Raw genomic sequence first — 10,373 nt, forward strand, 5'->3', positions numbered from 1 at the left:
AGTGTGGTAAAAAATTTAGCAAATTTCACCATATTTTCGAATCCGACCGAATTGGTCAACCGTCGTCACTTGTATGTCTTCTTGGTTGACTGATGGTTTGACGACCGCGAAACGTGCTTATTTTTTCACATCACGTCTGTAAATATCCCATCGATGGATGTGCGTGTACATAAGATAAAAATTTCAATTTTAATTACAAAGACGTTGGCCTATATCAATTTGCCTCCTAAAGTTGTATGACTTGTACATTGCATTTAAATGGTTGAGGTTCATTCTAAAGCAACCATGAAGTAGAAAATGAATTTAGAGAAACCAACCGCTCGATGGAGAGATTGTAATATTTTATGGTGGTTGTAAAAAATTCAGCCAACTTGGTTCTCGTTTCGAATTCGATCAACGAGGTCAAACTTAATTACTCTTATAAACCTATATTTATTTATTTTTTTAAATGAGGGCTTTGTGCGGCTACCCTCCAGCCTTGATTAATGAAACTGCCGAATACAAGGGGGGGACATTGAGCCTAAACCCCTGATTACAATAACCATCTATAGCGCATCCTGAAATAATATCAGAAAACTCTACAAAATACATGTATTCTAACAAGCACCAATTAGCAAAGAGTGCATTATTGGCTACTCTATTTGCTATTTTGCTTTGACAAAGCGGTGACATAACGGAAAGATAACTCGATTACAACGAAGCATAAATACCAAAATCATAGCTTTCCTACTATGTTGCCGCCGGAAAACAGATCCGACGACACTTAGTTTCATTCTGCCACTAGGAGGTTGCGACCATTTAACAATAGATCTTCCCCTCGCTAGCGCAAACAAGGCACTTAGAGTGTACACACAGGCATGTAGCCCGACTCTCCCTACAAAATATATGTAGGTACTTATTACACGCCAAAGGCGAGACAACACTAACCAACTAAAATAAATAAAGATAAAAGCAGAAATAAAGAGATCAACCCAGGCCAGGCCCAAAAGGCAGACCCAAGCCCAAACCTCGACCCAGGAATCAAGGGAGACCCAATCCGCTAGCCAAGTCTGGCCCACCCCCACCACAGCCATCGCCGACGAACCACCGCCTGTACCGCGCCGCCAGAACCACCGGACCGCAACCATCATCATGCTTCCTTCCAGACCGCACCATGGAAGAGCGCCGCCCCTGCCAAACAGAGTCAACCCCAGATCAGATCGAAAAAGATCAACCCATATTGGACTGCTCTGATCAGACCCGAGCCCTGCCGCCATGACCACCGCCCCACCTAGCAACAGTCCACCATCCATAACCCATGGGAACGCCCCATCTCTGCCAAACAAACCCATCCCTGGATCAGATCGAGAAGACCTAACCCAGATCAGACTAATCTGATCAGATCCGAGCCGCGCCAGCAAGACCACGGCACCACCCCGCCACCTTCGAACCTGCGCCACCAAGTCACGTCGTCGGACTGACCATCGAGGGACACACTAGAGCCCGACATCAGCCTCGATCTCCCCTCTCCTCGCGTCACACCCTGCTACCTAAACCTCCCGATCCAAACCAGACATCGATCGAGGAGTCCGGCTCTCTCCAGACCCATGCAGGGCCAACAAAGTCCCGTCCGACGATGGCGAAAAGGCTCGCCGCCGGACAGGGAGGTAGAAAAACCGAATTTTCTCTCAGGCTCGTGAGCTAGCGTTCCTTAAGTTTGTGTTTTTGTTGGGGAGTGAAATTTGCACACCCACTTTTACAATCTGCACTCCCTTAGTATTGATTTTACAAAACTGCCCTTATACTTTACTATTCTCTCTACTACATCGATCTTCTGATTCTTCTCTGTCTTCCTCCTCTCTCTCTCTCTCTCATCTTCCTATCAATTGAATTTTTGCTTCTTCGTTATCTCATCTAAATTGATATGCCCAATCATATTTGGGGCTTACATAACATGCAATTATCAATACTTCCATCACTCAAAAGCAGGACATATATTCTCAAGCAACTCACCTCCAATGCTTGGTTGCTTAATTTTCAATTTTGTGCTCCTGATTCATAGCCATTGTTTTGCCCACGTTGTACAACAAGTTACTACTGTTATAGCCATGCTTGAATTTTGCCAGCTTGAGGAAGGTTCTGTAAATATCTCTTCCTTCCGGGCTCACATTCCTTAACTCGCATCGGGAATTCTTCAATTCTCCCTCCACACTGCAAATTAAATCAAGAAACTTGAGGGGAATGGTAATATGGCTCAAGCCGCTCCGATCAGGACCGGTTTCATCGCCGGAGATGATCGGAATCAGAAGAAATCGCCGGAAAACCTCTAACTGCTACAGTAAGCTTCAAGGCGTCGATTCTTCCTTCTCCGGCCAAGATGCCGTGATCTACCACCACCAGCGTGTGTAGCAGGAAGAGGCGGTCATAAAATGACCGGTGGAACGCCGTCAAGTGGCCGGACGGCGGATTTATGCCGGAAAAACCAAAGAACCCGAAGAGAGAGAGAACGTGGGAGAGAGAGAGAGAGAGGAGGGAGAGAATAGGGTATTTATGGAAGAGAATTAACAGCACTAAACAAAATAGTATTAAACAATTCAAAGGGAGTGCAGATTGTAAAAGGCAAATTTCACTCCCCTTTATATATCATACACTCCAAAGAGTAACCCCTATCAATTCAATAAAAATGGAAAAACTGACCGTTGGATGAGATTATTACAATAAATTATGAGTGTGATAAAAAATTTAGCCAATTTCACCATATTTTCGAATCCAATTGAATTGGTCAACCGTCGTCATGATATGTAGAATATATATGCACATATATTATATAGAAGTATGAGAACTTCCACTAACATATATAAACACACACACACACACACACACATATCTATATATATATATATGTGTGTGTGTGTGTGTTTATAAATATATATATATATATATATATATAACACATACATATATAGTAGTTTACGGGCCGGGCCTAGCGGGCTTTTGGCAGGCCGGGCCGGGTTTTAGCGGGATTTTTGACGGGCCAGGCCGAGCTTTTGGCCCTGCGGGCCTCCATCGGCCCACTTGATCCGCGGGTTTTTTGATGAGGCCTAATTTACAATCATAAATAGTTGTAGTCTCCACGCTCGGAGGAGTAGAACTAAAGAAATTTACATGAAATAATAAGGCCCCGTTTGGGATTGCTTCGCTTTTAAAAAAAAATCAGCTTTTGTTCAAAATTTTAGATTTTATTGTGTTTGGTAAATAAATAAAAGCTGCTTTAATTGAAAGTTATAGGTCACTGACAGCAGATTTTAGAAGCAGCCTAGAGGTTGCTTTTAGAAGCTGCTGTGGATAAAAACACACTCTGCAGTTGTTTTATGTACTGAAAGCACTTTTAAAAATATTATTTACCAAACACGAAACTGTTTTAATTCACAGCTGATTATTTTCACAACACAGCAGCAGCAGTTTTTTTAAAAAGTCACAGCAATCCCAAACTAGCCCCTCTGTCATGTTTTTCAGCAATATGAAAAGGGTGGTGCTATTCACACACCCATTTTCTCTATTCACACACCCCCTCTATTTTTCTATTACTTTAATTCAATTTATTTTTACAAATTACCTTATCTACCCTCCCTTGCAATTCTGATTATTTTTCTTTTTTCTTTTTTTCTGTTTTGCAAGTCAATCATCGCCAAATTCTAAACCCTTATTTTCCCATAAACGAGGACTTTTTGTGATTCCTTCTTTTCTTTTCCATCAAAAACTTCTCTAGCATAGTCATTCCATCTCTCTAATGTGATGCTTTGAAGTTCAATTATGGCAGAGCAAGCAATTTTAGACCCATCTTTGGAGAAAATTTTACATCTAATTTGCAATGGAGACATGGAAGAAAAATATGAATTTAGTGATCATTCGAGCCCCTTTGAATCCATCATTCCCGGTAAGATTCTAACTCAAATTATTTGGTGTATTTCAATCCATTGCTCTTGGTCAGTTTCTCAGCGATTTGGTGCATCAAGGAGTTTTAAATTTGTGCGTTCTATTCGTCTTAGTTTGATTTTGGTATGGGCAGCGTGTTAATCACGGTTTTGACTTGAGTTAATTGATAATTTTGAAGTCGTTGACGCTTTGATTTTTTTTTTTTCTGGATACCTCATCGCATATATAAGCACATACTAATGTGCTAGTTTTACATGTATTGATGTATAAGAACAAGAAAAATAGAGGGGGTGTGTGAATAAATTGCAAGGGAGGGTAGTTAAGATAATTTGTAAAAATAAATTGAATTAAAGTAATAAAAAAATAGACGGGGTGTGTGAATAGAGAAAATGAGTGTGTGAATAGCATCACCCTATGAATAGGGGTCATCATGGGCCGGGCTAGGGCCGGCCCTACCCTAAATTTTAGGGCTTAGGGTCGGGCCGGGCCGGGCCTAGTCAAAGTCAACAAAATTTAGGGCCGGGTAGGGTCGGGCCAGGGCTTAAATATGCTAACCCTTACCCGCCCGAAAAGCCCGATCCGTTAGGGCCGAAAGGGCCGGCCCTCAAATAGGGCCAAATAGGGCCGAAATGGGCCAAAAAAGGGTCTTATTTTGTTTAACAAACAAAAAAAACATTATTTTTTTCTTCTCAAAATATGGCTTAATGGTATATATTGGTAATAAAAGACTCATTGTTTTTTATTGAACATATTTAATACACACACCGAAGGTGGAAGTCACTGAAATTTTTACCACTACCATATATTCCATTTCGTCCCCCATTTTGCTCATGGAGGATAACAAACCTAATAAACGAGTTATACTACATTAATAGGCATATAAGGATTATGTGCGATCCAAAAATTTTGAAATGGAAATCGACCAATCTGAAAATTCTCATATGTTTATACAACATTGATAGGTATTGTGTAAAAAAATTAGGCCGATCTGCCATGAATAAGGCGCCCAACGTAGCGGTCAACGCTTTGCACAAGCAAACTTCCCTAAGGGGAGCGGCACCATGCGCGGACAAACGTTGCGGAATTTTGACATCCGTAAGTAGACCCCCTACTCATGAGAGTGTGGGAGCTGAAAGATCGAAAAAAAGTGAATTGCCAAGGACCGGTTAAGAGCATATTTGTTTTATGTTCTATTTAGGGTATTGAGTTGACCGGGTAGATCGAGGTCCAACCGAATGCGGAAATTGTTGAAATTTCTACCACTAACATATATTCATATGCAAACAACATCCAGCGGTTCATTTTAAAAAATTCCATTTCGTCCCCCATTTTGCTCATGGAGTGTAACAAGCCTAATAAACTAGTTATACTACATTACAAGACATATAAGGATTATGTGCGATCCAAAAATTTTGAAATGAAAATCGATCAATCGGAAAATTCTCATATGTTTATACAATAGTGATAGGTATTGTGTAAATAAATTAGGCCGATCCGCTGTGAATAAGGCACCTAATGGAGCGGTCAACGCTTTGCACAAGCAAACTTCCCTAAGGGGAGCGGCATCATGCGCGGACAAACGTTGCGGAATTTTGACATCCATAAGTAGACCCCCTACCCATGAGAGTGTGGGATCTGAAAGATTGAAAAAAGTGAATTGTCAAGGACCGGTTAATAGTATATTTGTTTTATGTTCTATTTAGGGTATTGAGTTGACCGGGTAGATCGAGGTCCAACCGAATGTGGAAATTGTTGAAATTTCTACCACTAACATATATTCATATGAAAACAACATCCAGCGGTTCATTTTAAAAAATTCCATTTCGTCCCCCATTTTGCTCATGGAGGGTAACAAGCCTAATAAACTAGTTATACTACATTAATAGGCATATAAGGATTATGTGCGATCCAAAAATTTTGAAATGAAAATCGATCAATCGGAAAATTCTTATATGTTTATACAATAGTGATAGGTATTGTGTAAAGAAATTAGGCTGATCCGCCGTGAATAAGGCACCTAACGGAGCGGTCAACGCTTTGCACAAGCAAACTTCCCTAAGGGGAGCGGCACCATGCGCGGACAAACGTTGCGGAATTTTGACATCCATAAGTAGACCCCCTACCCATGAGAGTGTGGGAGCTGAAAGATCGAAAAAAGTGAATTGCCAAGGACCGGTTAAGAGCATATTTGTTTTATGTTCTATTTAGGGTATTGAGTTGACCGGGTAGATCGAGGTCCAAACGAAGGCGGAAATTGCTGAAATTTCTACCACTAACATATATTCATATGCAAATAACATCTAGCGGTGAATTTTAAAAAATTCCATTTCTTCCCCCATTTTGCTCATTAAGAAGTTAACATTACATTGGTAAAATGGTTTCAACTCGACCAATTGATTATTTTTAGTTATGTTGATTACTTGATTTATTTCAAAATTGGTATTACATGAATATATTGTCTAATTTGAAATAATAGCTTTGTAATTATTACAGTTAATTAGTTAACAGTAATTATTGGTAAATATTAAAATACCCATAAGATTATATTAAAACGGCGGCGTTTTTGCCGAATTAACGGTTAATTCTTTAAAAAAAATTATTTTTTTCTTCTCAAAATATGGCTCAATTTAAAAGACTCATTTCCTAATATGACAGATTGAAATAATTTTCTACACTTCCATAGTTTTATACATATAACACATGTAATAGAAAATAACAAAAATAAAATATAAATTTTAGGGCCGGGCCGTAGGGTAGGGCCGGGTTTTATTTGTGTGACCCATACCCTACTCTCAATAAAAAAGGGTCGGGCCGGCCCGCCCTAATGGAAGGGCCGGGCCGGGCGGGCTTAGGGCCCAAGAGCCATATGATGAGGCCTACCTATGAAAATCTTAAGATTAGGACACGTCACGATACAGATAAGAGACCATTCACTGAATAAATGGTGCAGATACGCACGTGCGTGTGTTCAACAGCCCGTTGGAGATAAAGCCGGTGTCCCTTGTCCGGAGTATTCAGGGAAAACAATATGACTGGCACATCGGGCCTGACTGGTCCTAGAGTTGTGGACTTGGACCCGTCCTTCATATGTCATGGGCCTGGATTAGCCAATTGAGCCGGTCCTAACGATGAGTGCATCCCTAGTCCCTACACCGCAGCCGCATGGCGCTTAGCCTACACAGTACACACATTCTAAGCACACGTGCAGAACCTCATCCCTGCACTTCTCACCTTCTCTCTGTATTTTGTGTCTCCGTGTTAATCGACCCACGTAAAAACCCAAAGCATTAGGATTTCCAAAGTTATTGGATTGTTGTGGAGACCATGTATTCCTTGACGGTGAAGCCCTCTTTTCTTCTTGTACCAAAATCATCATCTTCTTCATCTGCTTATTCTTGGGTTGGGTCTTCTTCTTCTACGGTTAGTTTCCCAATAAAGACCAAAAGCAGGGGCAGCAGAATCAGTTTGAGAATTGCGGCTTACGATTCTTCCAAGAACAACGATGGGCTCAACTCCGGTGATTCCAAACCTCCCAACGGCACTGTGGTACTCTTTCCATTATTGATTCATACTGTGCGTTATGGGTGATGGTGATATAGCTTAGCTAGTACTAAAAATTTAGGACCATTATATGATGGGTTTCATTTCACTACTACTTAATCATGAATGCCAAGAACATCAAAATTAGAGCTTTGATAATGTGCAGTTGATTAGATTCTATCTATATTGTTGAATTCAACAGCCAAAGAGCAGGAGGGATATACTTTTGGAGTATGTAAAAAATGTGCAGCCTGAATTTATGGAGCTGTTTGTAAAGAGAGCACCCCAGCAGGTATTTATTTATTTATGTCTTTGGCAAGCAGCCGCGCGATTTTAATGTTGATGAGGAGGATGCCTTACTTGCTCGTGCAAGGATTGAGAGTATCGTTTTTTTTTATTTTAAATCCATCACTCTTCTCATGTAGGTGGTTGATGCAATGCGCCAAACTGTGACAAATATGATTGGAACACTACCCCCACAATTTTTTACAGTCACAGTGTCCACAGTAAGGATATAACTTATACTTTTAGCTGATGCAAAAGTTAAGTCCATGTTTCTATAGTTGCTGAACATTCAGTGGGATGAATGGTTGACTTCTGTTTCAGGTTGCCGAAAATCTTGCACAACTTATGTACAGTATCATGATGACTGGATATATGTTTCAAAATGCACAGTACAGGTTGGAACTGCAGCAAAGTTTAGAGCCAGTTGCTCTTCCTGAAGGGCAAGAGAAAAAGGTTTTCTTTTTTTCTTTTACATTTCTTGTTATGAACTTCCTTTGGTCGCTGAGTAAACCTTTTGCTATATCATCATTTGCTGAAGAAAGAAGTTGTGGTGGCACCACTTGACATTACCCCTCCATGAAAGAGTGCTTCAAGAAGTCTTACAGTGAAATCGTTATTGTATCAGTCTATGATAATGTATTCAATGATCAGACCCTTTGTTTTGTAACTGACATGGAAAATGTCTTTGCATTATATTGAATTTTTGTGTAGACCTGATCCTAGAAGTATTGTCTCCTAAGTTATATGTTTGCCTTGTGGCATTCAAAGCTGTTCACTGTTAGGTAGTGATTCTCATCAAGTCTGCTGCTTTCTCATAAAACAATTTTGTTTTTATCATTTAGGTTTGTACACCCACTCATTCATCAGTGTATATACATATTTTATAATAATTCATATGGTTTGTTTGTCATTTCTGTTTTACTTCTTGAGATGTTTCTATGTAGAATCTTTAAATGGTGCTAATTTGACCCTGTGACTTTTATAGGATGCACCAGAGTATGCACCTGGTACACAGAAGACGAATGTGTCAGGGGAAGTTATTAGGTGGAATAATGTTTCTGGCCCTGAGAAAATAGATGCTAAGAAGTACATAGAGTTACTTGAAGCAGAGATTGAGGAATTGAATAATGAAGTTGGTAGGAAATCTGCAAATGGACAAAATGAATTGTTGGAGTATCTCAAGTCTCTCGAGCCCCAAAATTTAAAGGTAAACACCTTCCCTTTTGTTCATGTGAATTGCCTTTTATGTTGTCTAGATTTTAGGTTCATGGCTAGGCAATGATGCATCGGCTAGATCATATCCACTGTGGAAGGGAAATAACCAGCATTAATTTTATTATTACTAACTATTATTCTTTGAGGTAGACTTTTTTGTTTTGGAAACTTGGAATGCACCTACTAGTCAGTTGGGTTATATGCATATATCCCCAGGAGATGATAGCTGAATGATGTGAACTTTATTTTTGTTATGAATTTGTATTGTTATTGCTTCCATATACATTTATTTATGAGGTGCCGTAAGTCTCTTCCTGACCTTTTGTTTAAATGTGTTAAAATTTGTAGGAGTTGACTAGTACTGCTGGAGACGATGTTGTGGTTGCAATGGATACATTCATCAAGCGGCTTTTGGCTGCTTCAGATCCTAGCCAAATGAAGGTATGCCTTTCTGTTGAGCTCTCTATTTAGTCTCCGGTTTATGGTTCATTGCATCCTTCCTGCAATCTAGTGTTCTCCAATCATTTTTGTAAAAGTCATAATCTGCATCAACAATTGGTTAAATAGGTGCTTGGGGCAGAGTCTGAGCTTAAACTAATTATATCATACTCTTTCTTTATATCTAATAGCTTCCACTGTGGGGGCAGTGGGGTTGGACTGAACAGTCTGTAAACCAGAATTAACAGTCTGTATCCCGGAGCAAAGTCATATGAGTTGAACCCCATATTGGAATATTTTTCTTTGTTTTAGGATAGTAGGTTGACCTATTTTTACAAAATTCACTCGAGTTACTTCAGTTGCATATAACCTTGTTTGTTTTATACAGGCTAGTGTAACATCAACAACTGCACCAGAACTTGCAAAGCTGCTTTATTGGCTAATGGTAGTCGGATATAGTCTTCGCAACATTGAAGTTCGTTTTGATATGGAACGAGTACTTGGGAATCCTCCAAAGCTCGCAGAATTGCCTCCAGGTGAAAATGTTTAAGTGCTGTGTGTGGAATTGCAAATAATGGAAAGTTATAACGGGAAGGCTCAAGTAGGCTGATGGGTTGTTTCGAGCTGCTACAATAGAATATGTGCCCTTTTAGAAGACACATGTTGAGACGGGAGTTAGACGGATGAGTATGCAGTAGAAGGGTAGTTTCATGGCAGACACAGTTGGATCTTATTAGTCATTTCAAATTATCAATTAAATGAAATACCATTTTGACTTCTAATCTTTGGTCTGTCATTTTAACTTCCAATTTATTGTCTCATTTGTATGAAATACCATTTTGACTTCTAATCTTTGGTCGGTCATTTTAACTTCCAATTTATTGTCTCATTTGTAGGATTGGGGCAGCAAACATTAGTTGTTTTACTTGGTAATTTGTTCAAGTAACAATAATTCTCTTGGTCTCTAAGCTAATTTTGAT

At 39.7% G+C, this 10,373-nt stretch overlaps 1 protein-coding gene across 1 annotated transcript; it reads left to right on the forward strand.

The window, feature by feature from the left end:
* The first annotated feature begins 7,086 nt into the window (after positions 1 to 7,086).
* Positions 7,087 to 10,270, forward strand: LOC133738158 (uncharacterized). Its single transcript, XM_062165603.1, has 7 exons — positions 7,087 to 7,461; positions 7,658 to 7,747; positions 7,881 to 7,961; positions 8,062 to 8,193; positions 8,726 to 8,947; positions 9,304 to 9,396; positions 9,782 to 10,270. Exons 1-7 carry the CDS (start codon positions 7,240 to 7,242, stop codon positions 9,941 to 9,943), a joined length of 1,002 nt encoding a protein of 333 aa, XP_062021587.1. The 5' UTR covers positions 7,087 to 7,239; the 3' UTR covers positions 9,944 to 10,270.
* Positions 10,271 to 10,373: the final 103 nt, after the last annotated feature.

Source organism: Rosa rugosa, chromosome 3 (genome assembly GCF_958449725.1).
Source record: "Rosa rugosa chromosome 3, drRosRugo1.1, whole genome shotgun sequence".
Taxonomy (NCBI): domain Eukaryota; kingdom Viridiplantae; phylum Streptophyta; class Magnoliopsida; order Rosales; family Rosaceae; genus Rosa; species Rosa rugosa.

Bases quoted from the DNA above. Each gene is read 5' to 3' on its own strand.
- LOC133738158 (XM_062165603.1), top strand. From the start codon at position 7,240: ATGTATTCCTTGACGGTGAAGCCCTCTTTTCTTCTTGTACCAAAATCA. The intron at 7,462-7,657 runs GTACTCTTTCCA...TGAATTCAACAG, and splicing joins AACCTCCCAACGGCACTGTG to CCAAAGAGCAGGAGGGATAT. The intron at 7,962-8,061 runs GTAAGGATATAA...CTTCTGTTTCAG, and splicing joins TTACAGTCACAGTGTCCACA to GTTGCCGAAAATCTTGCACA.